Source organism: Heliangelus exortis, chromosome 28 (assembly GCF_036169615.1).
Source record: "Heliangelus exortis chromosome 28, bHelExo1.hap1, whole genome shotgun sequence".
Lineage (NCBI taxonomy): Eukaryota > Metazoa > Chordata > Aves > Apodiformes > Trochilidae > Heliangelus > Heliangelus exortis.
The window spans coordinates 2,522,833-2,543,158 of record NC_092449.1 but is presented as its reverse complement, the minus strand read 5'-3'; the positions used below and the strand labels follow the sequence as shown (position 1 = coordinate 2,543,158).

The window sequence follows — 20,326 nt, the reverse complement described above, 5'->3', positions numbered from 1 at the left end:
CTTCCAATTTTTCACTCTGAAATTATTTAAAAATCCCCAATCAACCTGTCACAGCAACCCAGAAACTACTGCTATGTTCAAATTGATCTCATTTGCTCCTTAAAGCTCATAGCTGTTTTCTTCCTTCCCTGGAGCTCCTGGAGGGGAGCCAGACAAATCATTTGCTTGCCTTTTGCTTTCCCTTCCCCTCTCGTTCGACCCATTTGTTGCCCCAGGTCAGCAGCTCTGTGAGTTCCCACTGCAAAACCTCTGTCTTCACTGGGATGAAAGGAACATGAAAAGCAGAAAGCAGCTTCTAGTCACACCGACCAGTGGGAGGCTTCCAGCTTTTGCTTTTCCTTCTTGAAACCCTTGCAATATTCCTGTTGTCCAGGAGGAGGCTGATTTTTCCCAGCAAAAGAGGATGAATCGTGTCCTTCCGTTGCTGGCTTTGTAACTCCTGCATCTCCTCCTGCTGCCCAGCTTTGCAATAATTCTCTTCAGCATCCTGGTTACAGCAATTGAGTGTTTCAGATCTGTCACAAAACACATCTCCAGAACCCAAAGTAGCCCCAGCTCCCTGCTGACAGCCTGGCCTTGCAAGGCAAAGCACTTGCAAAGCACAAAGGCTTTGCAGAGAGTTGCAGAGGTGGAGGGATGGTGGAGTCCCAGGAGAGGTGAAGAGCTGGTATGCAGAGGGCTGGAGAAAAGGCACCATCCTTTGGGCTGGGACAGCACTTGGTGAGGACTTGAGAGATGGGAAAATTTCTCCCTTTGTTCCAGAGCTCAGTCCTGTCCTGGGCTGTTGTTTGTGGTCTTTGCAGAGGTTTCAATGGCAGCTTCAGACTTTTCCTCAGAAACACGTGGCTGGGTTTGCTCACTGCCCCTCACCACCAGCACTGCTGCTGCTTTTGGGTTCTCCTGAGAGCTTAAGCTGCTCCTTAGCATTGCTTGGGAACAGACACCAACTCTCAGGAGTGGTACCTCCAGGTCTCCATAAGCATCACTTACCTTCTAACTCTTTTTCTTTCAGTTTGGTGACCTCACATCCCTCTCTCCAACACTGCTGGACAAAGGTACCTCCTCCCCCACACGGGAAGTCCCGATGGGTCAGGCTTGAGTCACGGGGGGAGGGGGAACCTCACCCTGATTTTCCACCCCTTTCCCTTGGGAAGAAGAACCCTTTCCCCTCCAGTTCCTCACTCCCATGCTGATGAGACCTCTCCTTTGCAGATGACATCAGTGACCTGGGCAGTGAGGTGGACACCGACCCCCGGAGCGTGGGGGAGCCGCTGGTGAAACGGGAACGCAGCGACCCCGGGCACTCACTCCAGGAGATCTGAAACAGGGATTGGGATTTTCTCCAGCTGGATGAAGACATCGGGAGCCTGGTGTGGGGGTCGCAAGCCTGAGCCTCCCCTTCCCTGTGTTATTAGTGCCTCGTAGTTTCTCTTTATGTTTACTTGTGTTTGAGGATGGGCTCCAGGCTGAGCCTGTGTGGGCAGTGGGATGGGGCTGGTTTGTCCCCCTGCTCCTCCTGCCTGCTGCTGGCTGGGGAGTGAAGGTCCAAAGTTTTCTACCAAGAGCTGGAAGCCTCCGTGGTCAGCAGTGGCTCAGATGTGTGTGGCTGGGAGGGGCTCTCCTCTCTGGCCTCGGCAAGGTGGGCAAATGAGGCTTTCCCTTTCAGGAAAGGTGATTTGGGTTTCTTCCCCACTTCTCAGACTTCACTGTGATACAAACTTGAACCCATCAGTGCCCAAGAAGAAGGACAAATACCTGACCCTTCTCCAGCCTTTCTAGACAAACTGGCCTGGCTCTGACTTGCCAAATCATTTGTCTGGGAAGACAGGACAGTGTGTCTGCCTTGCACCCACCTGGGGAGAGGGCTCCAGGCTGCACGTCCATCTGGTCCTGGTGGAGTGGTGCACGTGTGTGCTCTGGAACTGACTCCTGTGCTCTGGGACTGACACGTGCTCACTCTGGGACTACAGGACACACATCCCCACCTCCTCTCGTGTCTCTGCAGCTTGCCATTTCACCACTGATCCACAAATGCTCCTTGGGACACTGTCAGGCCAACTCAAGATACCAAAGGACTCTGAGGAAGCAGCAGCTGGTTGCAAAGCTTGTTCATTGCCCCCTGCCCTCTGCTACCTGTGGGCAATCCCATTGCCCAGGCACTCCCCATCCTCCCCGTGGTCCCCGGGCAGAGGGGAACTGGTCCCATGTCCTGGGTTTTGTGAAATTCTTGCTTGATGTCCCATTACAATGCTGCAGGTTGGGTGCAGCTGCCCACGGGGCAGAGGGTGTGTGACTGCAGTGCCTTAGGGTGGGCTGGCTGTCCCTGTCCCCCTGCTCCAACTGGGAGAAAGCAGCAGTTCCCTGCAGCAGGCAGGGGCTGCCCCAGCCCCCAGCTGTGCTCAGTACCACGGGGACATCTCCCCTGGTTGGGTGGCTTTGTCTTCTCCTGTTGTGGCGTTGCTGTGGTGGCTGCTGTGGAGCTGAGGCAGAGGAGCTCCTGCCCCAGTGGGGTTTTGTTCTCCCTTTCTGGGTCCTGTGGGGTCTGGGCTGATGTGGACTACAGGGCAGAGGAGGGGGTTGGAATCTGTCATCAAGCCAAACTGCAAAAACAAACCCCCGAGGCAAACCTTTCTGTGAATAAAGGTGGTGTCATAAATAGCTTTTATTATGATTATTATTATTTCTAATGATACAATGTGTGCTTTTCCAGGGGCCTCCTGTACATTCACATCGAGTGTATTCTATCCAAATCTATTATTTACTCATTCCAAATGGTACTTAGGTAGCTGTGACACTTTAAAAAAACAACATTGCTAATGGAAAGTAACAAGAGAGTGTGTTTAGTGGCACATCTTTCCCTCTTACTGTCCCGTGCTGTTGTCTGTCAGGGTGATGTTTGTCTGTAAATGTCTCACAGGTGCAGGAGATAAGTAGGAAAGCTGGAGCTCCCTGTAAATAACAACAATGAACACTCCCTGGGGCAGAGTCCACACTTCAGATACTGCTGGGGAGATGCTTTAAAAAAAAAAAAAAACACAACCAAATGAACAACCAGGGTGTAAACTTCCCTGCTCCCACCAAGTGTGACCCTAACTTCAGCTGGTGCATTGGCTCCTTTTTGCAGCTGCCACCGACCCAACCCAGCCCAGCCCAACCTTCTGCTTACCATGGACCTGCAAATGAGATGCTCTGAAGCTGTGCAGCACTGTGCAAGGAGGCTGGAGAACCACCAAAACCCCATCTGCACAAAATTCCCAGCTAAACCTGAATAGCAATAAACATATATCAAATGCTCAGGCCTGTACAAGAACTGTTGTGGTCCCATTTCTTCTTTGATCACCAAAAGCAGACGGCAGGCAGGTGCTGCAGCCTTGCAGCATCGAGGGGAGATGCAGGATCTGCCTGGTCCACTCTGATTAATGTGCCAGGTCCTGCACTTTGGCCACAGCAACCCCATGCAGTGCTACAGGCTGGGCACAGAGTGGCTGAGAGCAGCCAGACAGAGAGGGAGCTGGGAGTCTGGATTGCCAGGAAGCTGAAGAGGAGCCAGCAGTGTGCCCAGGTGGCCAAGAAGGCCAATGGCATCCTGGGCTGGCTCAGGAACAGCGTGGCCAGCAGGTCCAGGGAAGGGATTCTGCCCCTGTGCTCAGCCCTGGGGAGGCCACAGCTTGAGTCCTGGGTCCAGTTCTGGGCCCCTCAGCTCAGGAAGGAGATTGAGGTGCTGGAGCAGGTCCAGAGAAGAGCAAGGAGGCTGGGAAGGGATCCAGCACAAGTCCTGTGAGGAAGGGCTGAGGGAGCTGGGGGTGTTGAGGCTGGAGAAGAGGAGGCTCAGGGGAGACCTCATCACTCTCTACAACTCCCTGAAAGGAGGTTGGAGCCAGGGGGGGGTTGGGCTCTTTTCCCAGGCAACTCTCAGCAAGACAAGAGGGCACAAGAGGTCTCAAGTTGTGCCAGGGGAGGTTTAGGTTGGACATGAGAAAGAATTTCTTTCTGGAGAGGGTGCTCAGCCATTGGAATGGGCTGCCCAGGGAAGGGGTGGATTCTCCATCCCTGGAGATATTTCAAAAGAGCCTGGATGTGGCACTCAGTGCCATGGGCTGGGAACCACGGGGGGAGTGGAGCAAGGGTTGGACTTGATGAGCTCTGAGGTCCCTTCCAACCCAGCCAGTTCTAGGATTCTGTGATTTTGGCCAGGGCTCTGCTGTCTGCAGGGAGGCAGATCCACCCCAAACAGGAGCTGGTTTGGAGGGGTAATCCTGCTTACACCAGAGTTCATGGAGGGGAGAAGAGGCAGCAAGCTCAGGCTGCTGCTAAGCATGGGGCTGTAACAAGTGATTTCCAATTACCCACCCAGAGCAGTTGTGGAGGGTGGGAGCAGTGAGACAGGGGTGTGATGGATGATCTGAGCCCTCAGAAAGGGGAGCTCTAGCCTCAGCTTCTTTCCTTCTGCATCCTTCATGCTCACTTCACCCATTTGACATTCCTGCTCCCCATGGCTCATCCCAGAAGGATGAAGTCAGAGCTGGACAGTGGCACAGCCCAGGGATTCACAGCCTGGCATGGCTGGGGCAAGGTAGAGCAGAGCTGCTGCTGGGCCCCCCCTGCCCCTGGGGGAGATGCTGCCAGTCTGGGGACAGTTTTAAGAGCTCAGTGGATGCCTAACAAGCCCTTGGTTGGTCCTTGTGGCCACAGGACAGGGCAACGTCAGGCAAATCCCATGCCTGGGCAGCTGGGCTGAGGGTCAGGTTCCTGGAATCACCTCCCCTGGATGGCAGATCTGGATCTCAGCCCCCACCTGCCCTGGCCCCCTCTGCTCTGTCCCTGGCTCCCTGTGTCCCTCCCACTGCTGCCCAACGTGGGGCTTGAGCATGGGATGAGTTTTCCCCTGGATCTCTCCCCATCTTGTGCTGCAGCTGGGAGTTCTCCTGACCTAAACCATCCCCCTGTGCCCTTCCCTCAGCCTGTCCCTGATCTTGGGGCTCTTCTGCTGCTTCTCATCGGGGTGGGGGGAACTTCTTCGGGGAGAAAAACTTTTGCCTGTCACTCTGGTAGCAACAGAATCCCAAAGAATGGCCTGAACTGAAGCCTCCATCCACCTCCAGGTGCTTGTGCAAGACAGAGAAACTGAGGCACAGGTTGAGGTGCCCCGTGGCAGCAGTTCACCTGGCAGTGCCTCTGTCCCTGGGGGCTGGCAGGAGGATCCCAGCTGCCCCTGGCTCAGCTGGGGCTGTTTGACCTGCAGAGTGGCTTCACCTGGAGCTGGGTGGGTCTGGGTGGGTGGGGGCAGGTTCATAACCACCCCCCCACACACACTGGGTTGTTACTGAGTGGCTGCTCATATAAAGCAGCAGCTTGAGTGTCCTAGGCACTTGGGTTTGGTTTTACTTGGTTGTTTGTTTTTACTTGGTTGTTTGTTTTGTGGTTTGTTTTTTTTTGTTTGTTTGTTTTTTTGTTTTTTTGTGTTTTTTTTTGGTTTTTTTTTTTTTTTTTTTTTTTTTGTCTTAGATTAGAGCCTTGGCTTGGTGGTGGTGGTGAGGGTTGGGGTCTGCTGTCTGCAGGGCTCTGGGATGTCGAGTTGGGATTCTCTGCCTTCCCCAGCACTTTGGAGCAGGTAAGGACAGGAGCAGCCAGGAGCTCTGCCCTGGGGCTGCCTGCAGCCAGGAAGGGTCCCAGCACTGTTCTTCTCCTGTGTAATGTCCTAGATGAAGGACAATGTCTTCCCATAGCTCTGGGGTGGCCCTGGGGCTCTGTTCCCAGCCCAGCTGCAGCTCCCATCTCTTGGTACAAAGGAATTCTTGCCCTACCCTGCACCTCCATCCACCACGGAGCCGCTGGCTCACCCTGCTCAGCCAAGAGGATTTCTTGGAGAGCTTCAGGGGGTACGTGGGGCTGAACCTTGTGTTTGTCCCCAAGGGAATGTGTCCCTTGTCTGGGATGGGTTTAGGTTGGTGGTCTGGTGCTCCTGGCAGCACCCAGGCTGGTGTTGCTCCCCATAAGCCTGGGCAAAGCTGGTGGCCCTGGGCTTCCTTGCTGTCTCTGCCATTCCCACTTTGGTGGCTGCACATCCCAAAAAACACCAGCTCATGCCTGTGTTCCCTGGTGCTCTTCCAGGAGCTTCTGTGATGTGAGTGATAGTTTGGAGGCTGATCTATTGGATAGCAACTACTCCATCCCTGACCCTCAGCTGGTCCGGAGGATCATTGCCCAGGTGGAGTTCTACCTCTCTGATGAGAACCTGGCCAAGGATGCTTTCCTCTTGAAACATGTCCAGAAGAACAAGATGGGCTTTGTCAGCATCAAACTGCTGACATCCTTCAAGAAGGTAGGAAGGCAATGGCACTGGGCAGCCAGGGGTGGAAGGCACCTTCATGTGGAAGGTGTCTGGGTGGGCTCTGGCTGTCTCCAGTGGGTTGTATGGGGAAGTCCAGGCTGTGTTCTGGCAAAGTGCTGGTGGTGAAGAGTTGGGCTCTGCTCTGCTTTGGATGTGCTGCAGCAATTCTCCACTGGGGAAGGAGTGGACAGTCCTCAATCTACCTGGGGGTGGTGCCTGGGGATTCACCTCTTCTGCCCGTGGCTCCCCAGGCTGCTCTGGGAGAGATCATCCCTTGGGAAGAGATCTTCCCTTAACTAAAAAACTCCAGGGAAGGGCTGGTGGTGTGATGTGTGTGGGAGCTGTGGATTGTTACTACAGTCCCGGGGGCACCAGGGACCTTCTGCAGACCTGAAAATTCTCATGTGAAAGGGGACTGTTGTCTTGCTAAAGCTTCAGGTTGATGTGTGCAGCCTCAGGTGGTGGCTTGAGGGTGGGGAGGCTCCTGGGGACACTGTGTCCCCCTCTGTCCCACAGGTGAAATACCTGACCCGGGACTGGAGACTGACCCTCTACGCCCTGAGGTTCTCGGAGCTGCTGGAGGTGAACGAGGAGGGCACCAAAGTCAGGCGGCGAATCCCCGTCCCCGAGTCCCTGCTGAGCGTCCCTCCCAGCAAACTGCTGCTGGCCTGGGAGCTGCTGCCCCAGGAGCAGGATGTGCTCCTGCCTCTCGGGAAGAATTTCCTGGAGACCATCACCAGGATGTTCAGTCCCTTCGGGGCCATCGCCTCCATCCGCATCCTGCGGCCGGGCCGGAAGCTGCCCTCGGATGTGAGGAAATACACCCCGCGTTTCCCCGAGCTGCTCAGCAAGTGCTGTGCCCTGGTGGAGTACGAGAGCCTGGAGAGTGCCCGAAGAGCCTTTGAGGACCTCGGTCACCAGAGCTGCCCGGGCAGAGAGAGCATCAGGGTGGTCCGGCTCTGCGGGAAGGGCTCCAAGAAGAAACCCGGGGCTGAGAGGGAGGCGGCAGAGGAGGAGCTGGAGGATCAGCGGAGTTGGAAGGTGCAAGCGACAACCTCGACGTTCCCCTACGGCCTCGGGGGCTCCCTGGGGAAGGGCCGTACCCCGGGGTCACCACCCCTCCTCCTGCACAGGGACCCCCCGTCACCCCCCTGGCCCCGCAGCAGCTTCAAGCCCGGTGACTTCAGCAATGCCCTCACCAGATCGCTCCTCACCAGCAGCATCTTCCCCCCGCTGGAGGCCCCCGGGAGCTGCTCCGGTGTTTGCTGCAGCTCCGAGAGCCCCCGCGGGGGTTGGGGGAGTGGGCTGGGGGTCTGGGCGCCCTGGCGCAGCAGCCCCTGTCCTGATGCCGACCCCGCTCCTGGCAGTGCCCCGGGGGTGACACGGGAACCCCAGTCCCTGGGCCCACGGGATGAGGTGCTGCCCCACGGCACCCGGGGATTCTGCAGCAGCTTCAGGAGAGGAGAGCTCGTCCTCCGGCACTGAGGCTCCTTGACCTTTGGCTCTGAGGGGGTTTTTTTTTTGGTGGGTTTTTTTTGTTTTGTTTTGCTATTTCTCCCCTTCTCTGGAGCAGAAGAACTCCCTGTGGCCCCTGAGTGCTGCAAGTGGTTGTAAAGCTGCTCCGGGGCAGAGGAGTTTTGGGGCCAGGCTGATGCTGGGGGTGAGTGTGCAAGAGGAGATGCTGAGCGGGTGCTGAGCCCTGGAGCAGAGGGGACTGAGCCTGCCTGGGGGGGGAGCAGCTCCCACCACCCCAGGGAAGGGGCTGAGCCCCCCTGAGCCCCCGTGCTGGGGACTGTCCTGACAGGGACCTCACCTGCACCTTCTGGCAGCCAGACCTGGAAAGGTTTTCGCTGCTTCCCCAGGGTGTTTGGGGCTGTGTTGCTCCCAGGCTATTGGAGCTGGGATGGGAAATTTAGCAATAAAGAGAGATGAAGTTTCCAGGCACTTTCTGGCCAGTGCGATGATTTTTATTCAATAATTTGTATTTGATTATTATTGTTTCTCCTGTGCTGGCCTTGCAGCTCCCCAAGGGGCAGCTGGACAAGGGGTGGATGGTCCCTACCACACCTGCTGCTCCCTCCTTCACCATTTTGGGGTGATTTGGGCTCTTTTGCTGAGTCAGTGAGGCAAAGCTGGGCTCCTGAGCTGAGCATGGTGGCACCCAAGGCAGTGCAGGGTTGTCTGGAGGCTTTGAAGGGCTTTGCAGTGAGCCCTGTGCCCGCGGGATGGGACACTGCTGATGGCCAAGGCCATGCAGCCCTTGTTGTCCTGGGTGTCCCCACAGCCCCCCAAGCTCTGTCCTTGGCCCAGGGGCTCTGTGCTGCTTTCTGTGTGGGGCCGTGTCCCTGAGTCCTGCAGGGACCCGTCTGTCCTGGCTGTCTGGGGCAGTGTTGTGTCCCCCCCTGCCATTCCCTGTCCTGATGGCAGGGACTGGGCCCTGGGGGCAGCCGGGTGCCCTTCAGGGCTCTGATTTGGGGCTCGGGGTGGCTTTGGCACCTCTTGGGGGCCATTTCCCGGTGGCCCCTGTGCTCCCTTCCCCTCTCACACAGGCAAAGAGCTTCTGAGGGAAACAGCTTTTAATGGAGCAAAACAAGGGAGAAGAGTTCAACAAAGGTACTTTTAACAGCCCCCACCCCCAAAATACCCCCATCCCTCCTCCTCCCATTCCTCCAAAATTACAGCACCCAAACACCCCACCCCTCCTCTCCTCTCCCCCCACCCCTGTGCTGAGTCCAATCCCCCCCAGGTTTCCTGCCAGGGCCCTGCATTTCCTGGGTGCCATCACCCCAGGGCTTGTCCCCCCACTTCTGCCCCCGTTCCCCAGCGCAGGCCGGGCCGGTGCCAGTCCCAGTCCCTGCCCTCATCCCCCCACGGCTCCGGCCCCTCCAGCCCCGTGACAACTCCTCAGAGGCTGCGATGGCGCCTTCGGGCCGCAGGACGCTGTGTTCGGGCATGAGGAGCTCCTTGGGCAGAGAGAGGAAGGTGAAGTGTGTGTGTGTGTGGGGGGGGGGTAGCTGCTGCTGGGCCCCTCGTGGTGTCCCCCCACTGCCACCAGGGAGCACTCAGTGACCCAGAGGGGGTCTTCGAGGGGCAGTGCCAGGTCCTCAGGGGCTGGTGAGGAGGGTGCTGCTTGGGGGGGTCCTCATCGCTGTCCCGGGTGAGGTCGGTGGTCGGGGGGACATCTCTGCCCAGGAAGATGACACTGCCCGAGCTTGGCCCTGAGGAGGTGGTGTCTGAGGTGGCAGCGTCCCCAGGAGGTGTCTGAGGAGGTGACCTCTTCATCCTGCTCCCCGGTGTGCTCAGTGCTGGTGCTGAGCAGCAGCAGCAGGGGGGCTGGGGCCAGCGCTCTGCCCTGATGGCAGTGGAACTGCTGGGGTGGGCCCTGGGGGGTCTGGGGGCTGCCCAGGCCAGGAGGGTCCCGCAGCCCCCAGGGCAGCCCCTGGCAGAGCAGCGGGGCCCTGGCCCAGCCTGGAGGTGTCTGCTGGAGGTGAATTGGTGCCCCTCACCTCACGGGAGACCCGGGGGGGGTGGAAGCAGCCACACGGAGCCCTCTGCAGCCCTGGGTGGGTGAGGTGGAGCCGTGCTGGGCCGGGGGGACCCTCCAGGAGCACCCACTGAGGTGGCCCCGATGGCCAAATGTCCCCCGGGTCTGTGCCAGGCAGGGGGGAGGTGCCAGGGGTGGTCCCAGGGGTGAAATGCTGTGCCAGAGGGATGGGGAGCAGCTCGGGGGGCAGAGTGGCTTTCAGGGGGGGAGAGGGCAGAGATGGCCCCAAGGCTGTGGGAAATGCTCTGGAAATGGGATTTTCTGGGCACACAGCACCCAGGGGAGGGCAGGGACCCTGGCCCAGGCTTGCTGAGCCCCCAGGCAGTGTCTGGAGGTGGTGGGGAGTTGGGAGCACCCAGGGGCTGGGGAAGGTGGCAGAGGCAGCAGAGCAGAGAGGGGTCCATCCTGCTGGGGGGGCTCAGGGGTACCCCCCACACTGGGGGTGCCCAGGCTGCAGGGAAGGGCTGGGCCTGCCCGGGCAGGGGGTGGATGTTGGCTGAGTCTGAACGAGTGACAGGAGCCAGTGGTCACCTCCACTCCTGCCCCCAGGTCTGTCCCTGGGGTGTGGGGGTCAGGGTCAGTTCCCACCACGGGGGTAGAAGGGTTCTGAGAGCCCAAAGGGCTGAAGGAGCTGGGGGGCTGCAGTGGTGCCTGCACCAGGGCTCCTTCTGTTTGTTGGCTGCTAAGGACTCTCTGGTGGCTCCCAGTGTTCCATCCCCTCCCCAGCTCCTGCTGTGGAGGGAAAGGGTGATGGGGGTCTGGGGTGCCCCCAGCCCCTATGGGCAGCTCTCAGGGTCTGGTGGTGCCAGGGCCTTTGGCTGGGGGCCTTGGTCCCTTCCCTGAGCTGGGACATCCTTGGGGACAGTGGGAATGGGTGGAAGGAGCTCCTGGCCTGGAGGACTGGTACAGAGCCCTTCTGAAGAAACAGCTTTTATTGAACACAAACACCAAAAAAAAAAAAAAAGCCCCAGGCCCTACAGGCTGCTTTTGGGGGCTGTGGGTGCAAGTATTTTTTTCTTTAAGAAGTGTTTTTCAGGGGGGAGAAAAAACAAGTTGATTCAGCCGTGCTGTGAGTGCCACACAGCAAATGCTTTCGCAACTGTTGCCTTTTTTTTTTCTGGAGTGACAGATTGGAATAAAAGGAACTGAAGAACACAATGGAAGAACATGCATTGTCACTTGGTGATGTGTGCTGTGACAAGTAATGCTGTCAGGACTTTTAGTTCCCTGATGGGAGAAACAAGCTGCTCTGGATCCCCTCGGAGGGGGCTGCACTTTCCCTGCCTGTATGACACCCAGGAGATGGTACCCACTGCTGTGTGCTCCCAAAAAAGGACTGGATTCTGCTCAACATCTGATGAGGAGATGCTGGGATTGTTTGTGCTCTACAGGACCCCAGGGACTGGGTTAGTTCATCCCCTCCTTGTACGTGTGGAGGATTTGGCACCACCAAGGACATCATGGTAGGAACTGAGGCCTCTTGCTATGTGAGCAGGGTGTGCTGTGGGGGAGTCAGGACAACTGCTGGGAACTGGAGGCCAAAGATCTCTCCTGGCCTTTATCCTGTTAATTTAGCAGCTTGCTCTTGGTTAGCAAGGCACCTCTGGCTGCAAGATTGTGCAAGGCCATCTGCTGCAGAACTTGAGGCAGGGACCAATGCTGGGGGTGTGAAGGCAACCACATTTCTAAAAACATAAAACTTTATTTCAGTTTGGAGCACACTTGAGATCCTCACCAGGGACATACCTAATGCCTCCTCTTGACTCTGCTGTAGGAAAGGGCCTCTTCAGCCCTATCTGTAGGAATTTGCCTTGTGTTTAGGCAGGAAGGTGAAGTTGGCAGGCACAGGTCCCAGAAGCAGCTCACTGGAAGAAAGAAAATGATAAAATCACAACCCAGGAGAGGTTTGTGTTCAGTACAACAGAACCACCAGTACCCAGCTGCTGTGTGGCCATGTGGCTCTGCACTGCTGGTGCCTGCAGTCAGATGAACCAAACCAAGCCCTTACCCTCCTGAAGATTCAGGGCTGCTGCACAGAATCACCTCTGGTGCTGAGCTTTAACCCCAAACTAAGCACTGGAGGGACCCAGCTGTCAGGTAAGGGCAACCCCTCCTTGCTGAGGAGTCACTGAGGGTCCAGGCCAAAATGGTTTCCCAAGTTTGGTGACCTGAATACCAGCCTCACCACTGGCAGTGACACCTAAAATCAACATGAGCCTCTGCAAAGCTCCTCCCTGCCTCTTGCTGAGCTTGTGCAGAGCCAAAACCCTCTTAGTGCCAAAAAGTATTAAAGTCTGATCCTAAAATGATGTAAGTTTGACTGCAATCAGATTTATCCCAGCTTAAGACTTCAACTATTTCACGCTTTGGAACACACATTGTATTTTCATTGCAGAGCAATTTTCTTTATAATCAAGGAGGCTTAACTTGTTTCCTGGATGCTGGTTCAATACAATATCACTAAAACTTTCCTAAGACATGTCAGCATCTGAGTATCCCAGCAGGGCACAGAACTGCATAGCAGGAGTCTGAATCTACAGCACAAAACCAGAAATTGAGTGTGCTCAGAGATCCCTGCTTCTGGTCAGCTGCTTCTTAAAATGAGCTTTAATAAATGATCCTAAATTGGTTTTAAAATTTGAATTCTTATGGCTGGAAATATCTGTTACACGGCACTGCAAAGACCAGAGGTCTTTGTGCAGTGTAATGTGGGCAGGTTCTGCTTGAAAAATGGCATTCAAAAATCCTGATCACAACTTGAAGTACTTGTAATGTGGTTTTAGGCAGCTGTTCCCACTTCTGACAAAATGGATGAGGATTAACCAAACCAGAGAAGGTTGTAGCTGTGCTGGTTTTGCTAATCTCTGTTTCCATGAGATGGGGAAGAGCAGCTGGCTGCTCCAGCTCTCACTGTTGCTGGCTTTGAGCTTGCAAAGTCAATTCAAGCCAGTGTCTGAGGACTTGTAGATGTGGGGAAAAAGCTTCCTGCACCTTTTTGCATGAAGTCAGGAATTAGATAACAAAAAATGGGGGAAATGGCTCAGCTCTCTCAATTTGGGGATGGGGACTGTCCAGGCAGAGCACAGAGGAATCCAATGCTGACTGCCTGAGATGTCTCATTGTTGTCTCTCCTCTGTTGGATCCTACAACTGTCCTGGGATGGAGAGCATGTCATGAGAGAGGTCAGCTATTCCCCATCTGCAGGAGGTACTGGCTGACCTGCTGAAACAGATACAGGGACTGAGAGAGCTCTTCACAACAACTCCAAGCTCAGTTAAAACCTTGAAGTGCTGTTAACCCCTGCTGCTTCCCTACAAACTCTTAAACTGAGGGGAAGGAGTCCTCACCCCTTCTACAGAGGCTGCACACAGGCACAGTGACTTTGGGGGGGCTCTGAGATGTCCCTTTTTAGCAACTTCAATGAATTCAGTGCTTTCTTACCTGATTTTAATCCAATCATCCACGTTCTGGCTTGCCATCAGTGTCTCCAGGTAATCTCTCCCCAGGTAGTAAGGCGGCCGCTCGTTAATTTTCTGAGGTAGGTGTTCTAATAAGCCAACTGGAATATACCTGCAAGGAAAGGTAATGGAAATGTGTGCTGCTGTTCAAAGGGTGCAGGATTGCTGTGTTTCAGCTCCTCTCTCCTCAGGAGAATTACCTGCACAGGAACGAGAGCCATTCCAGCAGGAACTTTCTGGTCTTCTCCACTCCCTGAGTGTCTGAGCCCCAGTGCTCAAGGCCATAGTTGCTGAAGTCTTTGAGGATATCAAACCTCTCACTGGAGGAGATATCCCAGTGTCTCTGTTCCTTAATCTCAGTGAAAAGCCATGGTTTGATGAGTGCCCCCCTGCAGCCAAAAAAACCCCCCGTGCATTGTTAGTCCCATGACTGATGCTTCTGAAGCAGTCAACTAACTGAAGAGACTTTCCAGCACTTACTTGCTCCTTTAAATTAATTTTTTTTTTCAGTTTCAACAGGAAGCTGCTCTAAGTTCCTGCAGATGCAAACTGATCTTACCACTTTTCAAAGAGGAGTTTCGTCAAGAGGAAACTGCTCATCTTGTGAGTTTATTTAGGTATTTTTTTTTTTTAATTCCTTTTTCACTCTTGCACCAATAGAGCTCAGAAGAAAAGGGGATACCCAGGCACTTGCCTTGCAATCATAATTCCTGAAACTCCCATCTGCATGGCTCGATTAGCATCTTCATAAGACAAAATATCCCCATTTCCTGTCAGGAAGGGAGAAGCCAGAGGTCAAAGTGATACATGAGGGCAAGTCAAAATGAGTTAATCCAGGCATGGGATAAAATTCAAAATGGACACAGGGTCCAAGAACCAAATTGTCCAAAGAGGCTCTGGGGCTCCTGTTTGGAGACTCCCAGGAATATTTCTGATTGATGTTTCCCTTACAAGGACAACCTTCTCATCTCTCCTTTTCCATTCCCAACCCCTACCCTGAAGGTTTAGCTGAGACTGTGCCACGGTACTGAAGGGAACAAAACCCAAATGTTTGTGTGTCCTGCCTGTCCCTTTTCCTACTCTGCTCAGTGCTTCTCAAGCCTGGTCCTAAGCACAGGGCCAGATTTGGGCTGCACAAGAGCTGTTGATAACAGCAGCAGGGAGACTCCAACCTTTCCCCTAGGCTTAATGTCTTTGGGACCCTGTTTTTTTAAACCTGTTTTAAACCAGACATGAGGCTTGCTCAGTCCACGTGACAAAACCAACCAAAACACCTACCAAAAAGAGGCATGGGGCTTGCTATTTTAGCACATTCTGCTATGTAGTCCCAGTCAGCACCCCTCGTGTACCTCTGCTCCCTGGATCGGCCGTGAAGCTGGGGGAGAAAGTCACAGTGAGAATGTCCTGGAGAAGGCAGAACAGGAATCCTGGAGGAATGTGCTGCAGCAAAGGCAGTGACACCAGGCCAGGGGTAAAGGAGCTCTCTGGATCTACAGCCCAGCTGGTTGATAAGAGGCTGGGGCTGTGGAAGTGTTTAGCAGGGCTGGATGACTCCTGAGGAATGTTTCAGTGATGTGGAAACCAGAGCAAGAAGTGACTGTTCACACTGAGAGGGAATATTTAGTGTGGGCAGGAACTGCTCATCCCCAGGCAAGTGAGATGGTCCCATCACCTCCCCAGACATCCTTTAACAACACTTATTTGGCTGAAATCTCTGTTCCAGAGCACTCCAGCATCTCTTTGTAACAGACACGAAGCTCAGAAGCACTGAGAAAAATGCTCTCTGCACCTGACTTTCTCTCTGTTATCAGCAGAAAACACTAGAAGGTAGCATGCAATTGGTCAAAGGTGTCTGAAAGAGCTGCTCAGCTGCAGGGAAGTGTGAGGTGACCATCAGACAGGGTCAAGTGGAGTTCCCAGACACCAGCCAACAATCCCACAGCACAGCAAGTATCCCTGTACCGTGACCATGGCTGCTCCCCACTCCCGGATCTTGGGGATGATTTTGTGAGCCACGTTGAGCTTTTCTTGCACCCCTGTCCGTATCTTCACAGTCAGTGGGATATCCAGGACCTGCAGAAATGGGAGAGTGAGGCCAGGCTGAGGCAGGAGTTGGCTCCATCAGCTCATCCCACTCCACCTGGACTCACTGAATTCATCCCTCGGACGATTTGTTCAAACTTGTTGGACCGAGTCATCAGAGCACAACCTCCTCCCTGGGGGACAAAAAGTGGCACAGTAAAGACTTTCTGCCTTGAAGAGTCTCCCTGGAGCTGCTCAACTGCAGCACTCTCCTCAGGGGATCCAGGTAAGACTCGGGGCACCTCAAGATTTGGAGGAAGGAGACTCCAACAAAATAAAAACCCAAACTTTTCCCTCCCAGGTTCTGCCTGCTGCCAGGCAGAGACAGCCAACACCCTCCCCCCCAGCTCTCTGAGCAGCTTATTTGCCTTCTCACTGAAGTTTAGTGTCCATAAATAAATTGGGAGCTTTGGTTCAGACCAGGAGCAGATCAGGTAACAGGAGATGAGGTAATGAACAAGCATCTTTTGGAGGAAACAAAACCCACTGCAGAACATCTTCTTACCTTCTTGTAGACCAAGTCAATGGGACACCCAACATTGATGTCCACAAAATCCACTTCAATTGTCTGGTTGAGGAGCTCTGCACATTTGGTCATGGTGTCTGGAAATGCTCCCTCCAGCTGCCAAAGAAGGACAGGTTGCAGCAGTTCAGCATCTCTCCTGAGAAGTGAGTTTGGTCACCAAGATGACAGAACTCACCTGCACCCCAAAAATATCCTCAGTATGGTGCCTTTTGAGGAGAGCCCACTCAGAGGACTGTCCCTGGAGCAGGTTTGTGCACACAGCCATCTCCCCACAGGTGACATCTGCCCCAAAGCGTTTGCAGACCCTTCTGAAGGGGAGGTTTCCACACTGTCAGCAGAGAGATGGTTTGTCAAGAGAGTTGCTCTGTTCCAAAGGTGGCAACAGCAAATTTTGACAAAAGGAAAGAATTCTCTCCCTTACTGTGGTCAGTGGAGCCAAGTACAGCTTGCCTTGGATTTCCAGCTGGAAAACAACAAGGACAGAGGAGTGTGTCAGCAAGCTGAGCCAGCAGGGGTTGAACAGGAGGATATCCAGTTAGCAATTTTATCACTTATAACTTAAACTCATCACTGGGTTTGTCTGAGAACCTCAAATCCTCTAAGAGAAGGTACTGTTTTGGATAAGAGAACCAGAAACTTGAACTGCTCTCTTTGTTCTCACTGCTCAGCTTGGGGAAAACTCAAAGCAGTTACAGATACAGAGGGATGCAAGGATGGGGGGTGATGCCCTCACACCAGGGGAGCAGCACACACAAACCAACCAGCCCCAGCCTGGTCTGTCCTTGCAGATCATTCCCAGCCCTTTCCCTCCTTCACATGCAAGGGGCTGCAGCTTCTCTTGGTTCTCACCCCTCCAAGGACACCACCATGGCCCCAGGAGCCCAGGAACCTTCCTGCATCCCTCCCCTCATGACAGTGCCCAGGCAGCTCTGTCCTCTGCCTGTCTCTCCCTCCCCCAGCTAAGAGGACTCCTCTGTCTTCCCAAGCACAATCTCAGCCACTTGACAGGTATACAAGAGACCCTCTGACCAAACTCTCACCTTCTTCTTCTCACATGACCGCAGCTTTATCACATCTTCATCTGTCACTGGCCCCACTGTTTGGATGGAGGAAGCCTCCTCACCACTTGTGGGGCCAGAACTCTGCAAGGTGTCTGCTTTGGGATCCTCTCCCTGCTCTGGTAGCACAGGACATTCGGGGCTGTCTCCCAGGCCCTCCCGGGGAGTTGTGCAGTTGGACATCTCCTCCTTCTCCACAGAGCACCCCGTGGCTTTGCCTCCCTTCCCACCATCACCACGGGGCTTGCTCAGAGCCCTCAGGTACTCCTCAGCCTTCCTGAAGCTGAATTTCCTCTTGCGCAGCTGGTGCTGGAGGTCCTTGGGGAGGTTGTTCCTCACCAGGGCCTTCCCTTCCCACTGTTTGGCCAGGTCCACGTTGACAGTGTTCTGGTAGCCATCCCCAAGGTGGGCCTGGGCAAAGCGGCAAGTGACACCATAGATGCACTTGCCAAAGGTCTCAAAGAGCACACAGCTGTGGCCCAGGTCAGCTGGCTTGGTGGCCATGTACTCCCTGATGTCGTGAAGGAAGCGGCACCGGGAGCCGAAGTAGCATTTCTCTGCACAGCCCTTACAACAAGAAAGAGAAAATTAAAACCTCTGCCTGCCCGGGTGAAGGTGGCCCAGAGAGCCCAGGGCTGCTCTGAGCACCTGACACTCCTCGGGTGTCACTGGGTGCCCCAGGAAACTCTCCCAGGAAGGTGGCAGCTGGGATGTGCCACAGAAGGCGGTGACGTCCCCACCTGAGGGGACGTTTTGGGGCTGTCTCAGGGAACACCACACACACTGCACACACCCTGCTCAGCTCAGCTCAGACCACGTCCACCCCCTCCCAGCCACCCAACAGAGCTGGGTGGGCAGGCAAACCCCCTCTATTCCCACCCCACAGGGGGTTTTTCCCAGCGTGGGTCTGGCTTCAACGAGCTTTTCCCAGACTTAAAATGACAGGAAAGCTGGGGAGGGACTTTTTAGGATGCCAGTGACAGGACAAGGGGAAATGGATTCAAACTAGAGGAGGGGAGATTTAGGTTGGATGTTAGGAAGAAGTTCTTCCCCATGAGGATGGTGAGAGCCTGGCACAGGTTGCCCAGAGAGGTGGTGGGATCCCCATCCATCCCTGGAAGTTTTTAAGGCCAGGCTGGATGGGGCTCTGAGCAACCTGAGCTGTGGGAGGTGTCCCTGCCCATGGCAGGGGGGTTGGAACTGGGTGATCTTAAAAACCCTTTCCAACTCTGAAAAATCAGTAATTCTATAAAATTCTATAACTGCAGCCCCTGAATGAGAGCAGCCCAGTGGGGTCCCAAAGCCCCCACCCCAGAGCAGGACCCCACACTGTACCTGTGTCACCGAGGGGCACAGCCTGATCTGCTCGTAGTGGTTGGGTTTCATACAGGGTCTGCTCTTGTTCTGCCCCCGGGCCCGTTTCTGCTCCACCACCTCCTTCTCCTCTGCCCCATCCTCTCGGCCTTCCCCGTCCTCACCGAGGGCTTCTGACTTCACCCGTTTGGCGGGAGGTTCCCCCCAGCAGCCGCCGACCTTCTCCTCCTCCTCCTCCTCCTTCTTCTCCTCGGCCCCGTCCTCCTCCTGCTCGCCCCCGGCACCCTCTTGCCCACCGGGCTGACCCCGGGCCCGCAGGTAGGCGTGGAACTGCTCCTTGGAGACCAGAAACCTGCGGAGATCCGGACCGGGTGAGCCCAGCCCGGGGGGGGGACAGCACCGGGCGTGTACCGGGGGTTGGGGGGGGTGGTTATGGGGGGTTCTGGGCATGTACCGGGGGGTCTATGAAGGGTCCGGACATGTACCGGGAGCGTTATGGGGAGTCTGAGCATGGACCGGGGGAGCTATAGGGGGTCTGGGCAATAACTGGGGGGGTCTATGAGGGGTCCGGACACGTACCGGGGAGGTTATGGAGGGTCTGGGCATGTACCGGGGAGGGTTATGGGGGGTCTGGGCATGTACCGGGGAGGGTTATGGGGGGTCTGGGCATGTACCGGGGGGTTATGGAGAGGCCGGACACGTACGGGAGGGGCTGGGGTGGCGGGGCCGGGCACGTCCCGGTCCCGGGAGGTCCGGCCCTGGGCCCGCACTCACCGGGCACTGACCGGTGCCACCCCCGCTGCCGCCGCCGCCGCCGCCATGCTGCCGCACGCGGTGATGACGCAAGGCGGGGCGGGGCCACGTGACGCGCGGCACGAGCCTGGCGGGGCGGGTATAAAAAGCCCGGGTGAGGGCTGAGCGCCTCAGAGCGGCGGGAGGGTCGGGTCTGGGCGGGGGGAGTTTGTGCTGCTGGGGATTTATCCATGTGCCCCGTCAGCTGCAGGAGGTCCCTGCATCATGAGTCTGTTTGCTGGGGGATACCCGCAGTAAGGTCCTGACCGTGGCAGCAGGAAGTCCCCCTGCCCCAGAAGGTGCCCCAGCTCAGGGCTGGGTGAGGGTCTGTGGGCAGCCCCCGCGTGTTGGGGCTGCCTGAGTGGGGAGCAGAGGCTGCTCCGTGGCCCTCCTGCACCTGGGAGAGGCCCCTCGGGACTGAGGGCTGTTCTGGGACACCTCCAGGTCGGTATCCTGTGAGGGGATCTGGATGGTTATGGATTAACCCCAGCTGCTGTGCCGGGCTCTCCAGCAGGAGCAGGGGTGGTCATGGCTTGAGAGGTAAAAAAAAACCTCTGGGCCTTCATCTCATGACTTCAGAAGGGTTTTGGGGAGAAGGTTTGGCCCTTTTGCCTCTGTCAGGTGGAGAAGATGGAGCTCTCTGTAGAGATGGAGAGCAGTTGGGGTGTGTTTTTTGAATGAGGTTTGTTTTTTTTTTTTTTTAAGCAGTAACTACAAGCCCAGTTGCCAGGTGCTCAGCCTAAACTGAGGGGATGAACCAGCTCCAGTTGCACAGGGCTGTAAATCTGCCTTGGACCTGTCCCACGGGCAGAATTTTCTTGCTGCTCCAGCAGTAGGATTTTCCATCTTACCCTTTAGAAATATTTTCAAGCTCAACCCAGCTTAGGTGTGGGAGGGCTTTGTCTTTCCACAGCTGCTGACCCACGGGAAGAACTGGTCCAGACTCCTCATGTCAGGCTGTGCCTCCTTCCTGCCTTGGGCAGGCTGCAGGATGGAGGGAGGGGCTGGCAGGGAAGGCCACCTTGTCCCTGGGGTTGTCCTGACATGGGCTGCAGCCAACACAAAACCAACTCCAGATCTGAGGTGCTGCCACACGTTCCTGTTGGCTGCCTGGGTAATGCAGGGGGTGAGGGCTGGAGCACAAACCTGGCCTTGGCATTTGGTCTGTGGGTGGGAGTTCAGGCTGAAAAACAAACTGAGATGTCAGCTGATGGATGTTGA

At 55.5% G+C, this 20,326-nt stretch overlaps 3 protein-coding genes across 15 annotated transcripts in view; 2 read left to right on the top strand and 1 right to left on the bottom strand.

Annotated features, from left to right (window-relative positions):
• Positions 1–2,658, top strand: part of RFX2 (regulatory factor X2) — a 66,997-nt gene extending 64,339 nt beyond the window's left edge. For all 11 annotated transcript variants that reach the window (XM_071728208.1, XM_071728206.1, XM_071728203.1 and 8 more), the window contains 2 exons: positions 1,013–1,055; positions 1,213–2,658. In XM_071728208.1, coding sequence (XP_071584309.1) covers positions 1,013–1,055; positions 1,213–1,322 — 153 coding nt within the window. In that variant the 3' untranslated portion in view covers positions 1,323–2,658. The remainder of the gene's footprint in view (positions 1–1,012; positions 1,056–1,212) is intronic.
• A 3,054-nt stretch (positions 2,659–5,712) lies between these two features.
• Positions 5,713–8,275, top strand: LOC139788054 (la-related protein 6-like). Its single transcript, XM_071727597.1, has 3 exons — positions 5,713–5,879; positions 6,112–6,322; positions 6,848–8,275. Exons 1-3 carry the CDS (start codon positions 5,713–5,715, stop codon positions 7,814–7,816), a joined length of 1,347 nt encoding a protein of 448 aa, XP_071583698.1. The 3' UTR covers positions 7,817–8,275.
• A 3,034-nt stretch (positions 8,276–11,309) lies between these two features.
• Positions 11,310–19,178, bottom strand: DUS3L (dihydrouridine synthase 3 like). Of its 3 annotated transcripts, XM_071727733.1 has the most exons (14): positions 19,088–19,178; positions 18,335–18,665; positions 16,982–17,566; positions 16,363–16,404; positions 16,117–16,269; positions 15,921–16,037; positions 15,484–15,549; positions 15,296–15,406; positions 14,612–14,708; positions 14,028–14,103; positions 13,534–13,722; positions 13,317–13,445; positions 11,622–11,740; positions 11,310–11,438 (listed from the first exon to the last, which is right to left on the bottom strand). In XM_071727733.1, exons 1-13 carry the CDS (start codon positions 19,132–19,134, stop codon positions 11,668–11,670), a joined length of 2,016 nt encoding a protein of 671 aa, XP_071583834.1. In that variant the 5' UTR covers positions 19,135–19,178; the 3' UTR covers positions 11,310–11,438; positions 11,622–11,667. The 3 variants fall into 3 exon arrangements, with proteins under 3 accessions (XP_071583834.1, XP_071583833.1, XP_071583835.1); XM_071727732.1 differs by lacking the exon at positions 11,310–11,438 and having other exon boundaries at positions 11,558–11,740; XM_071727734.1 differs by lacking the exons at positions 11,310–11,438; positions 15,921–16,037 and having other exon boundaries at positions 11,558–11,740.
• Between the last annotated feature and the right edge of the window lie 1,148 nt (positions 19,179–20,326).

Excerpts from the sequence above, each read along its gene's own strand:
- LOC139788054 (XM_071727597.1), top strand. The coding sequence starts at position 5,713 with ATGTCTTCCCATAGCTCTGGGGTGGCCCTGGGGCTCTGTTCCCAGCCC. Across the intron at positions 5,880-6,111 it reads TTCTTGGAGAGCTTCAGGGG|GAGCTTCTGTGATGTGAGTG; the intron begins GTACGTGGGGCT and ends GTGCTCTTCCAG. Across the intron at positions 6,323-6,847 it reads TGCTGACATCCTTCAAGAAG|GTGAAATACCTGACCCGGGA; the intron begins GTAGGAAGGCAA and ends TCTGTCCCACAG.
- DUS3L (XM_071727733.1), bottom strand. The coding sequence starts at position 19,134 with ATGGCGGCGGCGGCGGCGGCAGCGGGGGTGGCACCGGTCAGTGCCCG. Across the intron at positions 15,550-15,920 it reads TTGACTTGGTCTACAAGAAG|GGAGGAGGTTGTGCTCTGAT; the intron begins GTAAGAAGATGT and ends TTTGTCCCCCAG. Across the intron at positions 13,723-14,027 it reads TCAGGAATTATGATTGCAAG|GGGGGCACTCATCAAACCAT; the intron begins GCAAGTGCCTGG and ends TTTTGGCTGCAG.